Below are 22543 nucleotides of genomic sequence, written 5' to 3' on the forward strand. Positions count from 1 at the left end.
CATTTCTGTTCACCAACCAAAGTTTTATAGAAAACTGTAGTTAACAAAACTAAATCCCTGAGTTTCACAGAGTTTTCCGTTGATAGTGCATTAAAGTATATTTATACGATGCATTAATATATTGAGAGAAAGAGGACAGAAATACTGATTTTGCATTGGTTTTAGGTGTGTTTAGGTGTTTTGCATCTTTTCACATCACTTATATTCATCGTTTCATTATAATTTTTATACACAATATCTTAATTTTTTTACATTTTTTAATATTCATTCTCCATTCGTCTCTTCAAAAATTTTCGGTTTTTGTATTTTTATTGTTTATAACAATTCATTCACACATTTTGTATTATCGTTTCTCATATATTTCAAAAATGGTAACTCTTATAACATTTACAACCATTTCTGTTAAGACAACACATGCGAAATTAGCTCTGACTAGATTGCAGTAAATTTATTTTATACATATGTGAATAAAAAAAAAAACATAAGAACTGACACTACGCCCTCTCTCGGCAAGAATTTTCATGTTTGTCCTCATTAGCTTATCAATTATTTTCTTGATTTTGGAATTCATGTTTTTTCCTTTTTCTAAATTGAACTCGGCAAAAAATGCTGCATGCTCCACCAATTACTTACTATTGTTACGTGTAATTATTCAAAATTTTATATTCATATTTTATATGTGGTCGGACGGTAGCCGGTCGGTTCGACGTGGGTGCTTTGTTCACTCACTCAAATCGACCGTCGTGTTGGTCGCTGGTTCAAACCCCAGGCTGAACGATCGATTTTCACTTGCTATCGTCCAACCCGTGTTAGGAATCACACGTTGAAAGGTAAGACTTTGTTAGTCCTTAGCTCGCCCAAGTTTCGACTTCTGGGGGCGGTCGTTCGTAGGGGTGAGACAGCTGGTTAACGGAAAAACAGATTTTAAATAGTATTTTTTAAACAGATCTTATCTTTATGACTACCATCGGACTTATCTCATGTCATGTAAATTATTTATGGAGATTAATAAAATTATGTATCTATCTACCTATCGTATATGGTTAATCGAACGCGACCAAAAATTGAGATGTGGCAACTCTGTAGAGTCTCCCATGCTTTTATGTACTAAAATTGTCAAAATATGAATCATCAATAAATATTATTTTTGTTTGGAAAATGATATCTCATATGAATTCGTATGAACAAAAAAATGTCTGAAAATAATTTGAATGTGAGTGACAAAATTAAGAAAAATCTATCATGTTGCATTTGAGATCAGGGTTATTTTGAATGTATTTTCAGGACTATACTAGTGATACTGAGAGCTCAGAAGATGAAATAGAACCCAAATTAAAATATGTTAGGCTGTCAAATGATTTACAGAGTATCCTGTTGACATCTTGTGCAAAATGTATCGCAGTTCATCCAAAAGTAAGACTCTTTCTCTAACCAATGGGTGCTGTGTTCACTTGAAATGTATCCACTCTGTACAATATGACGAAATGGGAAAGCTTCAGATGTTCATACTTATATTTTTTATTGTGTCAGCTTCTTTATTTTTCACACAGAAAATGTTTAAATTTGATGAAAATTATGATATGGTGCTACCATAACAAGCTTTGATAATGATGGATAATCGGCTATCATCTTTTCAATCACTTCGATAAATTTCTCACTGGTAGAACCTTCGCCAATCAGGACCAGGCAAAAACGTCCTTCGTCGACTTCTTCGAATCCCAATCACCCACTTTTAATGCTTATGGAATTATTTGACTAGTGTTACGCTAGCAAAAGTGCATTGATTCAAATGTCACTTATTTCGATTAAGTTGAAAAGTATGCAGTGAGATATTGCAGTTTAAAGTAGACTCATAAAAATGGACAAAACGTTTGAAACAACCTAATGATTGAATTTTTATTCTTTTATGAAATAGTGGTCAATGAGAATTGAAAATTCCTATGTTCTTATACCACTTGTATTTATAAGTAACATTACTGCAGTTTCTTCCTACAAGGATATTCTCAAATGAATACAATAAGTTTATATTCAAACAAATACAATAAACTTATTGTAGGACGAAACTGCTTAACGTTAGTTACGAATAAAAGTGGTAAAAAACTTAGTAAGTTCTCTCTCTTTATATTAATGGTTTTTGCTTCTTGTTTTTCATGATGATCTCCTGCCACAGCTACATCCATCAATTAATTTTTTTGTATTTTTTCTTGACATCTAGCTGATAGTTATAGTACATATGTGTGTATTTTGTAAAACTAGGCAATGCCATAAATGAATAAATTAAATAATTTGGTTTTCATCGTATCATGTAATGAATGAAGTCTGTTATTTTTCAGTTCATATGTCTTGGTTCCGATCTGGGAGTCATCTACATTTTGGATCATCAGGGCAACAGCATAAAAGGAAAAGACTTGAAAGCTCACACAGTGGGAGTTAACAAAATTTCCGTTGATTCTAATGGCGAATTCCTTGCAACATGTTCTGACGACGGTAGAGTGTTCATACACAGTCTCTTCTCTAAAGAAAATAATCTATATTTGAACCTCGGCAGGCTTGTGAAAAGCGTAGCTCTGGATCCCTACTATTTCAAGCATGGCTCCAACAAAAGATTCATCACAGGTAAAATGTTTGCATCTCAGCTGCAGAAAATTACTGACCAATTATCTTTCTAGGGGAAGATCGACTCACTCTGTATGAACGTTCCTTCTTGGGCAATCTAAGACAGACGGTTCTATGCGAAAGCGAGGGTTCCGTTAAAAGTATGAGTTGGGGGGAAAATTTTTTAGCTTGGAGCAGCAACATCGGAGTCAGAGTGTACGACATGACAGCAAGATGTTCTTTGGGTCTCATCAAGTGGGAGGATCATCCAGGGTAAGAATATAGTGCCGTGTTTGGGAAATTTTTTAAAAAGGGATGTTTTCAGGATATCTATAGATAAATTTAGGTGTAACCTTAGGTGGGCAGATAGCAGGACACTTCTGATTGGCTGGGTGGATACAGTGAGAGTGTGTGTTATCAGAAAAAGAAGCAATACGGAACTGGCCAATAAGGATTTGCCAGAATTTCTAGTAGATCCAGGTAATGAAATCCCTTTTTCTTATTAAAAGTGTGGGAATTGATTCAACGAGGTCTGTTTAAAAAACAAGGTGAATGTTCAAATTTTGCCGGCTACATACATTCGATTAGGGATTTTTTTATTGAGGATACACTACAAAAACACACTTTTGTCTATTTTCCACTATATTTCTTTATTGTTGACCGGTTTCGGCTATTATACCAGTTTTGAAAATGGTATAATAGCCGAAACCGGTCAACAATAAAGAAATATAGTGGAAAATAGACAAAAGTGTGTTTTTGTAGTGTATCCTCAGTGAACATGAATTTCCACAAAATAAACAAGTCGTCAATCGAAGAAAGGATTTTTTTATGTTGGTACAACGTCTCGAACATATGTTCACAGTTTCAGCTGTTTAGCATGTTTAATTTGTTGGTGAGGGGCAAAAATGTTAGTGTTTTGTGCATTCTGTTATCGAAAAAATAGGGGATCAAAGAATTTGCATCAAATTTTGTGTAAAAAATGGAATAAAGTGCTCAAAAACACTTGGAATGTTGATAGTGCCATACGGATATTGTACTCTGAGTATAGAAAAATGTTTACAAGTGGTACAAAAACTTTTCACAGAAGGTCGAGAAGATGTGAATGACGAAAAGTGAGAAAGTGGAGAATCATCGAATCACTATTAAAGAAATCGTTGGGTATGACAGCATATCGGTTGGCTCATGCCATGCAATTTTTTCGGAAATTTGGCAGTGAATTTCATTCCAAAATTTCTGAATTTTTACCAAAAAAAACCGAAGCATAATCCTCGCAAAGGAATTGTTGAAGGACATCAACGGCGTTTCAGATTTTCTTGAACGGGTCATAACTGGTAACAAATCATGGGGATGTGGTTATATCATCGAAGTCAAAGTTCAGTTGACCCACTGGAAGAGCCCAGGAGAACTAAGACCAAAAAAAGCACGCCAAGTTCGATCAAATGTCGAAGTTTTGCTCACTGTTTCCTTCGATTACTATGGCATAGTGCAACAGGAGTTCTTGCCACATGGTCGTATGGTCAATAAAGAATATTATCTTGAAGTTATGTGCCGCTTGCGAGAACCATCTGGTATTGTGGAAAAACAATTTATGACTTTTGCATCACGATAAGGCACCTGCTCATTCTTCATTGTTTGTTCGTAATTTTTTTACCAAAAACAACGCTGTCATCATGCCGGTCATCGTATACACCAGGTTTCTCCCCCTACGACTTTTTCCTGTTTCCAAGATTGAAGAGATCCATGAAAGAACGGCTTTTTGCAACAATTGAGGAGATAAAAACCCAAATCGTTGAGAGAGCTTAAGGACATATCAAAAAGTGCAAATCAGAACTGCTTCGAGGATTGGACAAAATGCTGGCACAACTATATTATATCTGAGGGGGCAACTTTCAAGGGGCGACACAGAAATTGATGAATAAATAAACATTTTTTTTTTAAATAAAAATTCACCTTATTTTTCAAGTAGACAGTGTACAGTGCATTCATAGTGAAAATTATGAAAAAATTCGACAGGGCATATTTTTTATATTTATCATTGATATCACTTTTTATTGTATTTTTTCAGTGTCTACATTCCAAACGGAGTTCTACATCAGTGGCATTGCCCCTCTAGACCAACATCTAGTCCTCCTTGGCTTTCCCAAGGAACTAGATGAAAACCACAAGTCTCTTCGGCCACAGCTGTTTATAGTAGAGTATAGAGATAATGACTATAGTGATATCTGCACTGATAGCCTGTCTTTACGCGGGTACCAGGATTACGGAGTCAACGACTACCATCTCGATGTCCTCCTTGAGGAAAACAGATTTTTCATTGTGGCACCCAAGGACGTTGTCATTGCCAGTCCATACGATCTCGATGACAGAATACAGTGGTTTATACAGCACAAGTAAGATACATTTGAGAAATAACAATAGTGTGTCTTTATTATTTTTCAGAATACGTATGAGGTCTGTACAAAAAATTAGGTGAATGTTTAAATTTCCCAGGTTACTTATATTTGGTTAGCAATTTTAAGTTGGTACAATTGTCTCGAATATATGTTCACTATTTCAGCTGTTTAGTTTGTTGGTGAGAAGCATAAAAGTTAGAAGTGTTGTGTGCTGGTCAATTTTTGCTATCAAAAAAATTGGATCAAAGAATTTTCATCAAATTTTATGTAAAAAATTGAATAAAGTGCTCAAAAATACTTGGAATATTGATAGTGGCGTACGTAATTGTACTCTGAATTAGAAAAATGTTTACAAGTGGACAAGTTTTTCACAGAAGGTCGACGCTCGCCGTAGATGCCCCAGCACATCAACGACCAATTAAAATGTTGAGAATCACTATTAGAGAAGTTGCTGAGGATGTCGACTTATAGGTTGGCTCATGCCATGCAATTTTTTCGTAAATTTTGGGCATGAAACGTGTGGCAACAAAGTTCATTCCAAAATTGCTGAATTTTGGCCAAAAAAAACGTAGGATGAGCATCGCTCAGGAATTGTTGAATGACATCAACGGCGACCCAGATCTGCTTGAAAGGGTCATAACTGGTGACGTCACCAAAAAAAAGATTATGGTTACTGTATGGTGAACATCGGCTGGTGCGATTCACTATAAGTTTCTGCAACCGGGCCAAACCATCACAGAAGAGTTCTATTGTGAGGAAATCGATTAAATGTACTGATAACTGCATCAGTAGTTGGCACTGATCGACAGAAGGGGTCTGAATCTGCTCCACGACAACCCTCGTCTGCACGTTCCACAAATCACCGTCCGAAAATTAAACATACTGAGTGACAAAGTTCTCCCTCACCCACCATACTTTTCAGACCTCTCGCCAATCGACTACCATCTATTCAAGCACTTCCATAACTTTCTCACTGGTAGAACCTTCGCCAATCAGTAGGTACCAGGCAAAAACGGACTTCATCGAATTCAGAGTACACTATTTTTATGCTGATGGAATTAATCAACTTGTGTTACGTTGGAAAAATTGCACAGATTTAAATGGCGCCTTTTTCAATTGAATTCACTGAGATATTACAGTTCAAAGTAGATTCATAAAAACGAACAGGACATTTCAAACAACCTAATATATAGCACTTATCTAGGCAACTAGTTCCATCACCTCTGCATTGTTCATAAACAAGTAATATTTCTGGGATTAATAAAAATAACTTGACTGAACGTGTGTTGAAATTATGGAAAGCAATTAACTTGTCAGTGAAAAGAGTGAGAATAATTTCCTTTTCAGCAAATACGATGATGCTCTGGACATCCTCGTGCAAAACGGCACCCGCGGAATTCTGAGACACACTATGCAGTCGGTCGGGGTTGACTATCTTGACCATTTGATTGCAAGAGGCTCGTACGACGCTGCCGGAAGGATAGGCCTCAAAATATTTGGAAAGAATCCCGCCCTGTGGGAGGACCAGATCTACAAGTTTGCAAGTATCCATCATTTGAGGTTAGAAACGATATTTACGTCGAACGTTTCCAATGAACGTGTTGTTTTCAGGTCGGTCAGTCCTTACATTCCCTGCACTCCAGAATCCAAACTGAACCCTCACATTTACGAAATGATTTTCTACGAATACCTTAAACTGGATTCAAAAGTATGCGAAACTCCATCATGTTCCGATTTCCTCGCTAAAAATATTCTTACGTTGTAGGGCTTTTTGAATCTCGTTAAGGAGTGGGATCCAGGACTGTACAACGTTTGTGCGGTCATAAACGCAGTTCTGGAGCATCTTCTCACATGCGAAATAGAAAAAAATGACTACCTCGAAGCTCTTGCGATCCTGTACAGCTATGACAAGAAATACGACAAGAGCTTGTCCATGTTTCTTAAGTGAGCAGCTCGAGACCGTAATTTGAAGAGTTGTAAGTAATATTGAGTCATTTTCAGGCTGAAACACAAAGACGTGTTCACGTTAATCCAGAAACACAAGCTCCACGGAGTCATCCTCGACATGCTCCTCGATCTGATGGACTTGGACCATAAAAAGACTATAGCATTGCTCTTGGAGAAGAACTCTAATGGGAATTCGATCACTTCCGAGAGGGTCGTCGAGAGATTGAAGGGAAACGAATTGCATCTCTATAGAGTAAGTTGAGAAACAAGACCAACTAATGAATCTCGTGTACATCTATTTTCGGCAGTTTTTAGATGAGTACGACAAGAAAAACCCTAAAGGAAAATACCATAAAGAGCTTGTGAAGCTTTACGCCATTTTCGCTAGGGAAAAGTTGTTACCTTTTCTAAAAAAGTCTGATCATTATCCCATTCAAGAAGCGCTGGATATTTGTCAAAAAGAGAAGTACTATCCCGAGATGGTGTATTTATTAGGTAAAGTTAATAAGGTATAAAGTCGGAGTTTCACCAAATGGACTTGCTTGCGACTAGTTTTCCTTTTCAAAAACAGCAACAAAAAACTTGTTTGAGTTTCGATAAACAAACTCGAAGCACGAATTCCACCAAACAGATAAAAACTTGTTTGAGTCGCGTGTTTTGTTGAACAGTTTTCTATCGTTTCCACTGCACAAACACCAATTAAATTGTTGCATTCTTCAACTGTCTGCATATTGCTATTTTTCCCCTCATGTTCTACAGAGGAAAATCAAATCTCATTCTTGTTTGAAATGAACAGTACAACAAATCAATAAAAATAGCCTACCTAGTGCCGATAACCAAAATTTATACCCACCACAGGTTAACACTTTAAATAAAGTAAAAATATCGCAGACCGTTTTCACATAGTGAACTATGTTTACAAAAACACAGACAAAACTCCGAAAACTTTTGACCTTTCCGCCTGCCGACGGGACATTTCACTGTTGACAAAAACAGTCGCCCGCTACTCAAGTTTTTGTTTTGCCGAAGTCGACACAGTTGCTATTTTGTTGTGGTTTTGTCCGTTTGGTGATAATCCGCCATAATGAAACAAACTGAAACATTTTAAAGGTGAAATACATTTTGTAACAAATAATATCTAATTGTTTCATTTCAGGTAGGATAGGAGACACCAAAGAAGCCCTAGAGTTAATAATCAAGGAGCTGAAAGATATGCAGTACGCCATTTCTTTTTGCCGGGAACACGACGACTCCGATCTTTGGGACGATCTGATAAACCACTGCGTTGATAAGCCAGGTGAAGTTGCAACTCTCCACGAAAAGGTAGTCGAATTCATGAATTGTTTTTTTTTTTCTTCTCAGAGTTTGTAACTTTCCTATTGGAAGGCATCGGAACATACGTGGATCCCACGGATCTGGTTCTGAAGATAAAGCAAGACATGGAAATACCAGGATTGAAAAATTCCCTTGTTAAAATGTTGAACCAGTACAATTTGCAGGTAAGTGTAAGGTAACCATCAATGTTGATAGTTTTCCCTTTTCAAGATAGTTGTAAATATTATACCATGTGCATCCCAAAATACTGATACCATAAATCTTGCCAGCAGAATTGAGTATATGCACGCTTTGGATTCGGTTTACCACGTGCAATCCACTCAGATGGCAATGGGGAATCTTCCTCTTGACGAAAATCAAGTAGTTTTCATAAAAGACCTCTAAAACAATGCATTTTAAACTTATCATTTCTACCTTTTTCTTTAAAAAATTATTTGAATACTTAAAAAAAAAGGAATGAAATAATGCATTCAACATTTAAAGGAATTCGTTTCTATTTCACCATTTGGTAACATTGGTTATAGCTAATAAAGGACAATGAATCTGTTACCTGTATGAGACAAATAAAGATGACATATTTCAGAGGCGTGCTGTTCTGTTTACTTATGTTCCGAGTTCCGAGACATTCTGTGACATATGACATTTTGTGCACCTAACCTATCTTCCTCTATATAAATAAATAACAAAATAACTTGATTATGTGGCTTGTGAAGGTGGTATTGAACTATAATTTATATTTTGCCTTGATTGTTGATTTATAAAGATAATTTTCCTTTTTTAAAGTAGAATATCTAGGTATGTATAAATTATTTCAACTTGATATAGGCGCTGTTGCCAATATGTGAATTAGAAACAAATCCCTTTAAAAATTAAAACCCAACATTTGAAACATCAATTTGAATACTTTTCGAAGTGAATGTGAAAAACTCATGAATTAAACTCAACTTCCACTTTGAACAAATGTTTCGCATACCCATACTGTATAACATTATTATGAATGTGGTTAATTAGTTGTTTCTTTAAACTGGAAGCGTTTCCAACAGAATCGAGTTATTTGTGTGCTGTATGAAACACTTTACAAATACATTTTTTCAAGCATTTGTTTGAAGTACGACTCAGTGTATTTCAGGCAACATGTAAGTTTTAATTATTTCTTGTAATGTGCTCATACATATAATGTTCAGACATGTTATAAAGAGTTAATGTCAATGAAGATAAATTATTTTCAGGAAATTGGTTCTCAAAATAAACTAAATAAACCTGTTAGTTGTACAAAACAATAAAAAAAATTGTTGAGATTGACGTAATGTGCAAAATAATTCATTTTGGAAGAGTTTATTATTTATTTATTCATTCATAGAGAAACAAGCACTCATCCATGATTTAATGTTATAGGTGTCGGTTCAGGAAGGTTGCAAAAAAATCCTCGTGTCAGATTATTTCAACTTGCAAAAGAAATTGGTGAACGTTCACCAAAGAGGTCTCTCTGTGACAGAGGAAATGGTCTGCGGAGCTTGTCACAGAAAACTCATAGAAAAAGGTAAAGCACACAGTTTAGTTAAATTGCGCATTTGGCAAATTTTTCTATTTCAGATCCTGCGAGGGCGGCAAATATCGCCATTTTCAACTGTAAACACGCCTTTCATTCACACTGTATGCCTAAAAATGGAACCATTTGCGGAATTTGCTACACTGCTGAGCAAAAATAAAGAAAGGTAAGCTTCCCCGATACTGATTTTCTTTGCTTGAAAGTGGTTGACAATATTTCGTGGTGAATTTCATTAGTTCGGACTTGCATTGTCTAATATGATTCTAGTATGATTCAAAATATATAAAAAAACAAATAAAATAGCAAAAAACAATTATATTAGGCAATAAAACTTGAAATGGAAATGCCATAAAATGAATAAAGTAATCAAGATACATAATAAAAACGACTACAAACCAAGTAAATTGGTTTGAAATCTTTTTATATTTTTTGCATTTCCATTTTTAATGTTTCTTATTTCTTTTTAGTCTGTAGTCATTTTCATTTTGTATTTTGATTATTTTAATAATTTTATTGTATTTTCGTTTCAAGTTTCATTGTTCAACAGCTGAAACTGTAAACATATGTTCGATACCAGTGGACCAACATAAAAAAAAAATAACAAATCTAATCAAATGTATGTAGTCCGCGAAATTTGAACGTTCACCTTATTTTTCAACAAACCTCGTAAATGAACACTACTGATGATACAAAACAAGATATTTCACTAAAATTTATTCAAAATTACATCTCTCTTAGTTTCAAAACATTTTGTCATAGTTGTTGCCATTCTGCTCGAAATATCCCATCCTGGCTAATTTCATGGGGCACAAGCTTTCAAAAAAGTCTTGTGTAAAAGTAAGAATATTTTCAGGTTTCAACAAGAGGATGTTGTTCAGATAATCGGCAAGAATGTCTTTGACTTCGGGATGATCTGACATGTATGTCGACATTTTCAACTTGGCTTCTGTCTGAAATTTAAAAAACGATAGTAGTAATAGGTTGTCTGGCTTTGAACAGGGGGTCTACAGGTTTCTAATTATACAGTTCCTAAAATATACAGTCTATCAAAAAAAATTTCACAAGCTGACAAGTCGGTGCGACCACTTATCTCCGTTTTAAGTTCCCCTACCTATAAATTTGTTTAATTATGTGATGGAATCGGTCGATACTTGATGAATATATATATATATATATATATATATATATATATATATATGTATATATATATATATATATATATATATATATATATGCCTACGTGGTGATGTTAGATGATGCCTGGGAATTCTAGGTCTTCTAATTGAAACCACAAATGTGCGGTTAGCTCCTGTTGGTGACACCGTGCATATGTGATGTTTTTCATTTTTGGTAACCAATTGTTGTCCATATTTGCAATTGGCTGCACCGCGCTGATGAGGCCAATAGCCAGAAACACGTGTCCGCGGTTTGCCCTTATTTTTTGAGTGTTCTGTCCACGAATTTCCTCTTTTTGATATATATATATATATATATATATATATATATATATATATATATATATATATATATATATATATATATATATATATGTATATATATATATATGTATATGCTCATGTACCAGTTTCCACATTTAAAAAAAATATTCAGTAACAGGGAGTTATTTAGTTCTATTTGGTTATTCAGTAAATGTCCCAAATTTTCAAATCTATTTATTTCTAAACATTCTAAAAGATTGAGTTTCAAACTTTTCTTTTTTGAATGTAACACGTCATAGTTATGATTGAACACATACATATCCATCTGCTAAATGTGGAATTGGTCTTTCCATTCAAGAAACTTTTTCTATTATCTTTAATTATTTGGGAAAAATATAGGAAAAAAATAAAGTTTTGGGCAACAGCAACAAGTCAACTTACCGACTATGACTAATACCGGCGCAGATTACGAATTCATGCTTCAACACTTCTCTATCGACCTGGCGCACGTCTATACGGAACCATGCTTTAGTCAAGTAAAACTGTATTTTCGATTTAGGTTAGCTTATTCAATTACTCTGGTAAAAAAAAGCTGTGTTCTGGATTCAAGTTAGTTTATTTCAGTTTTATGGTAAAAAAAAGCTGTGTTCTGGATTCAAGTTAGTTTATTTCAGTTTTATTGTTGAACAGTTGTTAATTAATATTTTAGTAGAGTAGTCAGTTGGATGTGTTGTCTATCTACATGGTAACTAAATAGTTCAATTGAATGATAATTATTTTTATCAGCAGTTTCAAAACGTTTTCTTATTAACATAGCAATTGGTTCAAAAATAAGTATTACTGAAGAGGAAGATTAAACTAACCCTTAGTTTAATATTCCTCTTAAAGATGATTACTTGGTGATTGAAACACGTGTCGTGTTTAAAATTACGGTTTAGTGTTGGGATAGAACTCCAGTAATATTCATTACCACACCAAAGGTTCCAAACAGTTCATTAGAATGGTTGTTTGAAAACTGTTTCTATTCGCTCATAACCTTTTTATCAGCAGTAAAATACATGCACTTTTTTATCGAATATATTGTTCTTGGTAACGCAAATATTTTGATTTATTGTAAATAAAATTTTTAAAAGATGAGACAAAATAAACTTGGCGATTAAAGCAGAACTATATTTAGTTACTGAAATATCTTCAACTCCGTCATTGTGAACTTTGAACTTCTATTAAACTAATAGTTGAGTCTATTATGTTTCCTCTTTTGATTTTTATATTTACAGTTATATGTACATGTTTGTCAACAAGGTGTTGGTTCTTATAGATAGTAAGCATATATTCTATTCATTTTTTCAAACTGTGATTTATTAAAATACATGTCAGATAAATTATCTCAGTACTTTATGAAGTTATAGTTATGTATCAAAGTATGATCACACCCGTTTTTTACGTTTGTTGAGAAACATTTAAAAGAAGCTAAGATTCACAAATTTTTTTCAAATAAAAAAATTCTTTACCATGTCAAAGTAATAGGTAGTTATTGATAAATGTTTTTGGGTTTTCACCTTATAATCCAAGTAACTCGACAGAAGTTCCATGTCGTTCATCCACGTTTTTTCTGAAATAAATTTATCATAGGCATAATCTTCCCCTTTGTTCAAAATCAACAAGGGGTTCAAATTAAGGATATAGTTACATCCTTCCCATTCCTGAGTTACAATCCGTCCTAAAAGTAAAAATTAAACAACTATCAGTCTATTGAAAATACACTCTCACCATGCACTGTCATAACAGTAACGCAATGATGTTCAATGCCACATTGTTCTATAACATATCTATAGATCTTGCATACTTCTACTTCTTCATCGTTCACTTTTCCCATCATTGGACCACTACAATCCTTAAAAAAAAATATAATGATTTTTTTTCTGATAATAATTTCTATTTCCCAATAATATTACATAATGTACATTTACACTGTAGCTCAAAAATATTTATTCGGTTTGTATATCCTCATTCGTCCCCAATTTTAAAAAAGTATTGAATATTTATACGTGAAAAAGGTATCTAGAGCTCAGTCAATCATAAGGAATATTTTAATTTCTTCCCTTACATATATATTCCTACACATGTCGCCGTTAATGTAGAGAGCAGACAGCTCAATGATCCCGGTGAATCTGGTTATGGCGAGGTACCGCATTAGTAAAAAGTTAGCCCCTTCGCCTATGAGATGACAAGCCTTTGCGTAACTGTAGTACTTCCTTTCTTCGAATTTCTCCTTCAAACTAGTCGTCCTGAGGTAGTATTTATTATCCTGAATCGCGACGTACACAGTTTTTTCATTCATTGTGTTGTATTCTATTGGATCATTTTCCTTGTTCGAAGTGTCGTCTTCCTCCGAGACATACCTGGGACAATTACAAATTATTATTCTTTTTGAGAAGCTGTTGGGTAAAAGTATGGGTATAGACAAGAATTGTATTTACTCAGAGGAGACATAATTAAAACTCAAGTCAGAACTCTATTATGGTATCATGATGATATAAAAACAGACATGAAAAACATTTCAGGTTGGCGTCAAAAGAATAAATTAACTTCAAATTTACAAAAATCTTCGTATATAAATCTTTTCAAAAGATCACTGAATATTTGTACCAATCCTATAATTATTGATAATAATTCAATAAGTTGTACGAATTACATTAAATTCCTATCATTATATATTGATGAAAATTTGTCGTGGACAAAACATATTGAAATTATTGAAACTCACAAAGCTTTTGAAACAACCTAATATATCTTCGTATCTTGTAAACTTTAATTTCAAATGAAATTTTCATTATCACTGTACAAAACACTTGTAATGAGATGACTCAAAATTTCATCACCGAAATTTATAAAATAAGAAATATTAAAAAAAAACATCTTATCTCCCAAGTATTGAAGTCCAATTGTTTTGTAAGATATAACAAAAAACTGTTACTAAACTCCGTTCTCTTCTCTTCTAGTGTGTGAAGATTCCTGTCGACCCAGGCGGTAAGTCTGGAGCCGCCATTGAAGCCCACATCAAACTGCGAAGACAGATGCACCACAAACTTCTTGACGTTCGCTTTCATCTCATTCTTCAAGAAGTTCTCGTATTCCTTCAGTTTCTCTTGAAGCTTGCGATCCAAATCGTTTTCCTCACCATCGATAGGGGCGTATTTTGCTTTGAGGCTCGCTAAAACAAGAAATTCATAAAATAAAAAGTTCATCTCGTATTCAGGGGATTGTACCCTGTTTTGCGCGTTGCCACGTTTGCAAGATTTGACAGTCAATTTCGGCGTTGGTGGTCCTCTGTTTGGCCGCTTCGGGGACGAAACCTTCTGTAAGCTCCACGCTCAAACAGAGCCCTCCGACAGGAGTGGTTTTTGCGTCTTGACCGTTCCCAATTGAATCCAATTCGCTGATCAAGAGAGACTCCCGGAAAGCCAACTTATGCATCATCTCTTCGTCTTAAACATTCATCAATTATTTTTCATTAAATGTTTTTTTTGAATCGTTACTGATCACAACGGTTGGAGAAAATGAATGCATTGAAATTGATTGAGGTAATGAAAAAGTTATTTTAGGATTGTGAAAGTAGTGTTTCAAACGTCAGAATTGATTGGAAATTTTTGAAAACGCGGTCACTGGGTATGACAACTGATATTTCTCTGGCATCTTTTATTCAAAAAATAACACCATATTTGTGAAATGTTTCGTTATTATAATCATCTTATAATTGATGTGCTTCAATGAATCAGTTGGCATTCAATTTGTCTTCTGATAATGCTCAATCAGAAAACGTAAAAAATTTTTTAGTTGTATATTTACAGTGTCTCTGAAAGGGTTTTTTCGCTAATGGTTTATTGAATATGGAATCGGTTAACCCCATATTGAATACATTCTTTTTTCCATTTAAATTACAATTTTCGCCTACTACTGCAAGAGACATTATCAAAAGTGATGAGGTAACAGTCAAAGTGCTTGAGTTGTTCCCAAGGCAGAACAACTTGACCTAGTCAACCTTTGCCTTATTGTTTTTGATGATGTTTACCGCAGTAGTAGGCGAAGTGTTAGGCATTATACCATTAAATTATAAGGCGCCCATCAAAAAATATTCTGTGGTTATAAAAAAAAGAACCGAAATCTACTAAAAAATTTGAAAAGTACAGAATAGATTTCTTCGCCAAGTGTTCAATTATTTCAGTTTTTAGTCAACAGATGGCAAATAATGAATATGGGCTTGATGTTTCATATATAACAGAAAAATGTTCAATAAAATAAACATTTTCTGTTTTGAGTAAATTTTTGAATAGACGGGACATGTGGTGCTTAAAAAAACTGAATAAGGAATTGAATTGACATATGAAAGCTGAATAGCTGAATAGTAGTTCAGCTGAATAGTAGTTTTGCTACTGGTCCTGTAACATCATTACGTGATATGAAGAGATTGAGCTCTACTTTTTCTTTCAAAAACTAAGAATCTAGTATTTGGTTCCATAGTAAGCTATAAATTTTAAGAATTTAATTTTGAAATATAAAATTTCAATAGTTGAAAAAACATTTGAATTGAGAAATTGACTTGAACAATTTTTTCTCCTGAATATTTTCATTTGTCCCAATCAATTCCTTATTGAACTTTTTTCGAATATTTCAAGGACACAATTTTTCAAGCTTGTTTTATTGTTACATTATAAACCTATACTCGTCCCAAAGTATCCATTGCATTATATTTGCCGAGTTTGGATTAATATTGACAAACATAAAGCAAAACGTACAATTTGCACTCTCAATATTGTAATATTTTTGTAGACTCGGTGGCAATGGTGTCTGTTATTAATTTATTATATTTGAAAAGTCGATGTTGTTTTTAGTTTTGTATATGTATAACTTAGCCAATAAGCAAGAAAAGTGATATGTACAATAGTTGATTTGTTGTTTTATTTTTTGGTACTGTTTCAATGATTTTGAATATATTCAAATATACACTTTTTTAATTTTATTTCTCTGTTCACTTACCCATACAAAAGTCTGGAATAAAGTCGTTGAGATCGAACAAAGGATACTGATTATGCCACAACTTCAAGTTTTCGTATCTATCTTTGCAAGCAATTCGTTTTTCCACTTTCAAAAGTAAATCACTCAAGATTTCTTGAACATTTTCCACAGCATATTCGTCTTTATCATCTCCCAATTTGACTTCAAAAGGGGCTTCCGGCCATATTTCTTGGCCTCTCAAATAATACAAGATTGTTTCTTCAAAGGATTCAGGAATTTTTTCCACCATTATAATTCCTTGATATCGAATGACTTGAATTTTGACACTGAACTTATGCCAACTTTGTTTTTTTGTGTACTTTAAATCGTATATGCAAATAGAAACTAGCTGATTAAAATTGTTTATACACTTAGAATGTATATATATGTTATGTGGTTCTTTTCTAATATAACATATATTTCAATCATAAATTTCGTTGGTTCCAAATACATTTTTCAGTATTAACGCCATCTATTCAATAATAGTCCAACTATATTTTTAAAAGGAATCATATGTTAGGTTTCTATAATTTTCTGTAGAATTATTAATCTGAATCAAAGATGGCGCTATGAAATGGGGTTTTATTTCTCAATTCACTGGGTCACACAGAATTTTATAATTATTCTTGATTAAAAAAATTCTGAATAATTTCTTCTATGCCATAATTTATCTAATTCTATAAGAACTATTGGATGAGAGGAAAAAATATACACATTCTAACGTCTTTTATACAAACATAAATTCTCTAGGAAATTGTAGAAACCTAATTTTATAATTCTTTGGTAAAGAATAATAATAAAGCGCAGAAGGGTCACACATTCTTATTATTCGTTTCTTGGAAATTACGACTTTTAATATCATAATTTCGAAATTATGACTTTAAACTCGAAAATACACGATTGACGTCGAAATTTTAAATTACGAGACTGAAGTTTATAGTTGAAATTTCGAGTATGAAATCTGTTTTGTCCCCTTCAGAATAATCTCCCTTAGATACTATATTAGTTATGCCAGCGGTTTTTCCAGTCCTCGAAGCAGTTTGATATGCCCTTTTTGGTATGTCCTCTCTCAGCGATTTGGTTTATATTTCCTCAATCGTCGGAACATGATAAAGTTGCAAGGGGCCAAATCCTCAGTGAAAAAAGTTTATTTAATTTAATTTGTTGGAATAGATAATGGCACCACGTGTTTCCTGATTTAGTATCGTAAATTTGTGAAAGATATCTGTCAATTTCATAACGAATGTTTGGACTAAAAACTGAATAAGAAAGCGTTTCATGTTTAATTCAATGTTCATATAATAGTGGTTTCAAAAGTATTTTTTCCTTTTATATGAAAGTAGTTTCGAGAGTGCTTTTGTATCTGAAAGTTACTTCTTTGGATGATCTGTACATCATTGTGAAGCGTTCATTTTGAGATTAATTGCTTTCTTCCTATTTTGGAAGATTCCCAAAAATGTCTGAGTAATTCAGTCAAAATTATAAACTAGTTAAATTTATGATTAATTAAAGTGTGCAAATACCAATCAACCCATAATAAATTCAGATCAAATAGTTTCTATTTCAACAAGTTTAAGTCTGTTTCAGAAATATGATCAATTAATTTAACAATATGACTAACATTTATATTTTTTCAGAATATTCACAAATCTCTGGTATCCAATAAAACAATACCCTGAAAGAACGTCTGTATTTACACAATCAAATACATTAATAAAAAACTATAGAAAGCCACAATTTATTCACCAATAGAATACATAAATAAATTATGGAACTGTAGTCTTATCTAGAATTTTAGTCGGTGAGGGTACTGCGATGACCTGAGGCCCCACATGGCAGACAAGTAGGCCTTCAGCACTTTCCTGTCGGGGTGTCCCCGGATGGCCTCCAAGATTTGTTTGTCTAATTGCTCTTGGTCCTGTTTCCTCTCGTCACTCACTTTGTAACCCTAAAAATTAATTGTTGAATAAAAAAGTAACCGAATTTGAATAGAATAATAGAAAAACGTTTATATAGCATATGTGATTTATTAAAAATTCATAGTCTGCAATGTAAATTTATAGATATGTAATTTTATAGATATTCAAGACCCAAATTGAAAACACTCAACGAATAATGAGCTCGCTCACAAAAAGTGACCAAAACAACTTACCTCTTTTTTGGTTTGGAAGATATCACCTTCTTCCTTCTTAGCCCTCTTTTCCCTCTTTCTAGCGAAATATTCATCATTGATTTTAGCTGGAATCTCAACTTTGCTCACATCTACTTTAGTTTGAGTAGCGATAACATAACGCTGACTGATGCGTCTCAAGGGGCAAGCGTTGATCGTGAAAGGACCTAAAAACAAACATTTTAATGGAAAAAGTCAGCGAATGTCATAACTATGCAACATTACCGGTGACCAGAAGAAGGCCTGAATAGAGTTGTTTAAGGAAAACCACCCTTTTTCCTTTGTGAGAGCCAGCCAGCAATATCAGCACAGTTCCAGGGGTGATGGAACTTCTCAGCGAACGTTTGTGTTGGCTGAAATATTTCCTAGCTGGTCTGGGTTTGATTCTGAAAGAAATATAAGGTCAGTAAAAGCAATTTCAATTTTATTAAAATCAGTTAAATGGGATGATTCAGTTGAAAAATCATCAACATAGACCTTTCAGAGGTGTCCTAAGATAAGAAAAATCATCACTGTAAATACTAAATTAAGCCTGAACGTAACTGTTATGTCACTATAGCAATAAAACCTCATAAAGTGAAATCTTCTTTTGCTTACTCACTTATGCCACTTCCTTTTTTTTCATAAAGATTGTGATTTTCCAACAAATTATAATACATCATAATGGACCTTTACACTACTGAAATTGGGATCACCGCATAGGTAAAAACTACAAGCATAGTACCTCATTCTATATTTTTAATTTTTATTGACAGTAGTTTTTTCAAAGTCGAGTAAAAACGATGATCGTGACGTCACTAACATTTAACCTAAAATTAGTCGCGTGGCGCCATTCAGCACCAACATAGTTTGAAAGTTTTATATTCCTTTTAACTTTTTTTCCTAGAACATTGGTAATAAAATTATTCCTTTAATATACTATTATGGACAATATGAACACGTTTTCGTTCTAACCTTTGGTTGAGATTAAATTTTATTACAGAGAAATTAGCGCCTTTCAAGTACCTGAGTAAGTTTATTTGCAACGCAGTTTCTGCTATTCTGTTCAGTTGTCTTTCAGTTGTTGAGTGCAAATAAATAATTTTGCTGTTGAAAATGGATTGTTCAGATGCTAGTACAAGTGCGAAATTTTTCTATTTTCAATAAAAAAGACCTTATGTATGCTAAATAAAAAAAATTAAGGAACGACAGTGATAGTGATTCCTCAATTGGACACAAATGTTGATGAACTAAGTGATGTCGAGGATTCTGAAATACAGTGAACATGAAACAGATTCTGAAATACAGTGAACATGAAACAGATTCTGAAAATAAAACTGTCGAGTGTTTCAAATGAAAATTATTAAATGGAAAAATTAAATTACAAAATGGTATAAGTTTATATTTCTTAACATGACAAAAAAGTGGTATTGATACCAATGATTAGTTGTGTACTACTTATAACGTTGGAAGAACAAAAAAGTGGCCAATGACATTTTTTTCATCTGGTAAATGCACTATTAATATACAAGTATACATTTCAATCCAAAACAAAAGAAATTCTTTACAAAAAATTGGGTCAAAAAATTAGCACAACCTCCCCAACGGAAAAGTCAAACGTAAAACGTTTGCACTTGTCTAGTTGAACGATTGGGGACATGTAAAAGATATTTTGGAGAGAAGCTCGGGACTGATACTCAGTCCGTTGATAATTTTGAATAGAAGTATTGAATCTCTATGTTTTCTGCATATATTTGATGGGAATATGGAAATATGCATTTGATATGCATATTCCCAAAAAAAAAACGAAGAACAACAAAAAACACTGTGTAAAGTATATACGAAGTCAATTCGAATGGCATAAAAACTAAATAGTTACCGAACACGTCGGCGGTTTTCTTTGTGTAGCATGGTATAATTTTTTTCAACATAATTTATTTTTCATGAACCTACAAAAATGTTTTCCTTATTTGTACACAGTAATGTACATAGTCTTTTACTCAGCTGTTCGGATTGACTTCGTATAGACTATACCATCTGTATTAAAAATGAGCTCTTTTTCTCAATATGTATTCTATATCTGAGCAAAGTTATTCAAATTATCAGTTTAAGCCATTTTTGACAAAGAAAAGCTGACAAAAATGCTCTTAACACATAGTGCCATGTGGCACCACACAACTATTTATGTTACAACTAGCACGAGACTAACTAAACTTTAAATAATTTGTTACTATAATTGCTAAGATGGAAATTGACAACGCTGTGTTGAAAAAATACAGCTATACAAAAGACAACAGATTCCTTTATTCCTGTAGTTTTTCAATTGCTTTCAACTTGCTCAATACAAGTATGCGAAACGTATATATGCTTTTATGGAAACATAAACATAGAACTTTTTTCTTGTGCTAAAACCAAGACAAGAGACAATGAGACTAAGATGTATAAATTGACCCTGAAAATTTGTCACTGCATGTCATTGTGAGAAAGGGGTCTTATTACAATTTTTTGCATCTCAGCTTTCAAGTGGCCGTATCTCCAAAACTAGACTGTAGCACCAAGTTTTGTGATTGGAGGACATAAAAATATGTTACTTGATTAAAATCTTGTGCAAGCCTTCAAAGCAAATATTTACTATAAACAAAATTCACAATGAACATTGAGTCAAGGCAGAATTAATGTATTTGCAATTATTACTTACTTGTCTTGAGTTGGATAAGACGCCCTTCGTTTCTTCACTAAAACAATTCGTTTTTCTCCATTTTTCTCACCACCGATGGGCTTTTCGACCACGACTATCTCCTTTTTTTTGGGGGCGGCTTTAGTTTTCTTACCGATGAATTTGTAAATAGCTTTCTTGTGGAACATTTTGGTTCTAGAGAACCGAAGGACTCCGTTGCCCAAGTCATAATTTCTGGGCTTTCCGGACTTCTTCTTGATTTCTTTTTTAGGGGTCTCGGGTGCGACTGTTTTATCAGTCTTGCTCCTTTTAGTTATGGCCATCTGAAACAAAACATAGACAGATGAAGGCTTGCAACGTGTTCACGAAGTTACGATATAGGTTATGTTTTTTGTTTTTCAGTAATCATAAAACTAGAATTGCAGTACACGAAATGAGAATTTTTTTGAGCCAGTGGTTTGAAAGCACACTACGGAAAGTCATCTAGATCATCGTAAATACTATATTATGACAGTTTACCAGCACCTCGAAAACAAACTTTTTCCAAGATTATCTATCACTGAAAATTCGAAATAATATCAAATGGAACGACTGCGTAGATATTCAATGAGTATATATGTTTTACGAAAACTTCATTAACTCTTGTGATGGCCGGGAAACTTTTTAATTTTTTTAATATTCCATCACTAGCACTCACCTTTAAAGATGTTTCTGTTGGAAAGGACTGAAACAAAAAGCGCAAGCGCAAACGTGAAGGACCAGTGTCGTTAACTTTGCAAACTAAAAATTCACCAACAAATTAAGCGGCAAATTTGAAATTTGCGAAGACTAAATTATTGTCAATGTATATTTCAAAATGATTGAAAATTACATTTTTATAACATCAGTAATACTGCACAGTGAATGTTTGATCGAAGCTACTGCAAAAAGGGTTGATGTTATGTTTATAATATGGTTTAACGTTAACCAGAGCTATTGCACCCCTACAAACGATAACCCACAGAAGTCGAAACTTGTGCGAGCTAAGGACTAACGAGGTCTTACCTTTTAAAGTGTGATTCCTAACACGGGTTGGACGATAGCAAGTGAAAATCGAGCGTTTAGCCTGGGGCTTGAACCATCGACTCACACATCGGCTGATTGACTAAGTGATAGGTCCGTAGCCGGGTGGTACTAGGTACCAATAATATATATTATTGAAATTTCGAAGGATACGAGAAAATGAACCATATGCGATGTCATGAAATTTTTTGTTGAATACTCTAAGTAAGAGAGATCAATTATACCGTAAAACGGGGTTACTTCGAACCACGTGGCTATTTTGAACAAAATATAAATTTCTTTATATTGACTCATAGTGAAATAACCATTAGGTTTAGCGACATCTAGTTGTCACCACTCAAT

The 22543-nt window shown here is 33.7% G+C and overlaps 3 protein-coding genes across 4 annotated transcripts; 1 reads left to right on the forward strand and 2 right to left on the reverse strand.

Moving 5' to 3' along the window:
• The first annotated feature begins 1082 nt into the window (after positions 1–1082).
• On the forward strand, positions 1083–16278 carry lt (vacuolar protein sorting-associated protein light). Its single transcript, XM_074173410.1, has 16 exons — positions 1083–1213; positions 1285–1413; positions 2334–2616; positions 2670–2868; positions 2921–3075; positions 4661–4985; positions 6336–6548; positions 6600–6696; positions 6754–6932; positions 6990–7188; positions 7244–7430; positions 8092–8232; positions 8298–8434; positions 9666–9810; positions 9864–9985; positions 14261–16278. The coding sequence occupies exons 1-15, from the start codon at positions 1181–1183 to the stop codon at positions 9977–9979; spliced, it is 2538 nt and encodes an 845-aa protein (XP_074029511.1). The 5' UTR covers positions 1083–1180; the 3' UTR covers positions 9980–9985; positions 14261–16278.
• Positions 10517–16626, reverse strand: LOC111517030 (ciliogenesis-associated TTC17-interacting protein). Its single transcript, XM_074173411.1, has 7 exons — positions 16296–16626; positions 14528–14746; positions 14241–14472; positions 13366–13660; positions 13029–13152; positions 12818–12978; positions 10517–10769 (listed from the first exon to the last, which is right to left on the reverse strand). The coding sequence occupies exons 1-7, from the start codon at positions 16561–16563 to the stop codon at positions 10560–10562; spliced, it is 1509 nt and encodes a 502-aa protein (XP_074029512.1). The 5' UTR covers positions 16564–16626; the 3' UTR covers positions 10517–10559.
• A 1362-nt stretch (positions 16627–17988) lies between these two features.
• LOC111504468 (large ribosomal subunit protein eL6) lies at positions 17989–21925 on the reverse strand. Of its 2 annotated transcripts, none has more exons than XM_074173412.1 (5): positions 21837–21925; positions 21161–21462; positions 18709–18869; positions 18466–18650; positions 17989–18261 (listed from the first exon to the last, which is right to left on the reverse strand). In XM_074173412.1, the coding sequence occupies exons 2-5, from the start codon at positions 21460–21462 to the stop codon at positions 18100–18102; spliced, it is 810 nt and encodes a 269-aa protein (XP_074029513.1). In that variant the 5' UTR covers positions 21837–21925; the 3' UTR covers positions 17989–18099. The 2 variants fall into 2 exon arrangements, with proteins under 2 accessions (XP_074029513.1, XP_074029514.1); XM_074173413.1 differs by lacking the exon at positions 21837–21925 and adding an exon at positions 21665–21689.
• Between the last annotated feature and the right edge of the window lie 618 nt (positions 21926–22543).

This window comes from Leptinotarsa decemlineata, unplaced genomic scaffold (assembly GCF_025532065.1).
Source record: "Leptinotarsa decemlineata unplaced genomic scaffold, Ldec_3_MD MMD2_tig00000251_RagTag_RagTag, whole genome shotgun sequence".
NCBI lineage: Eukaryota > Metazoa > Arthropoda > Insecta > Coleoptera > Chrysomelidae > Leptinotarsa > Leptinotarsa decemlineata.

Excerpts from the sequence above, each read along its gene's own strand:
- LOC111504468 (XM_074173412.1), bottom strand. The coding sequence starts at position 21,462 with ATGGCCATAACTAAAAGGAGCAAGACTGATAAAACAGTCGCACCCGAG. Across the intron at positions 18,651-18,708 it reads AGGCCTTCTTCTGGTCACCG|GTCCTTTCACGATCAACGCT; the intron begins GTAATGTTGCAT and ends GTTTGTTTTTAG. Across the intron at positions 18,262-18,465 it reads TCTTCCAAACCAAAAAAGAG|GGTTACAAAGTGAGTGACGA; the intron begins GTAAGTTGTTTT and ends ATTAATTTTTAG.
- LOC111517030 (XM_074173411.1), bottom strand. The coding sequence starts at position 16,563 with ATGGTGGAAAAAATTCCTGAATCCTTTGAAGAAACAATCTTGTATTAT. Across the intron at positions 14,747-16,295 it reads TATTCCAGACTTTTGTATGG|ACGAAGAGATGATGCATAAG; the intron begins GTAAGTGAACAG and ends TGAATGTTTAAG. Across the intron at positions 13,661-14,240 it reads CTAGAAGAGAAGAGAACGGA|GTATGTCTCGGAGGAAGACG; the intron begins GTTTAGTAACAG and ends TAATTGTCCCAG.
- lt (XM_074173410.1), top strand. The coding sequence starts at position 1,181 with ATGAACAAAAAAATGTCTGAAAATAATTTGAAT. Across the intron at positions 2,617-2,669 it reads CAACAAAAGATTCATCACAG|GGGAAGATCGACTCACTCTG; the intron begins GTAAAATGTTTG and ends TTATCTTTCTAG. Across the intron at positions 4,986-6,335 it reads CAGTGGTTTATACAGCACAA|CAAATACGATGATGCTCTGG; the intron begins GTAAGATACATT and ends TTTCCTTTTCAG.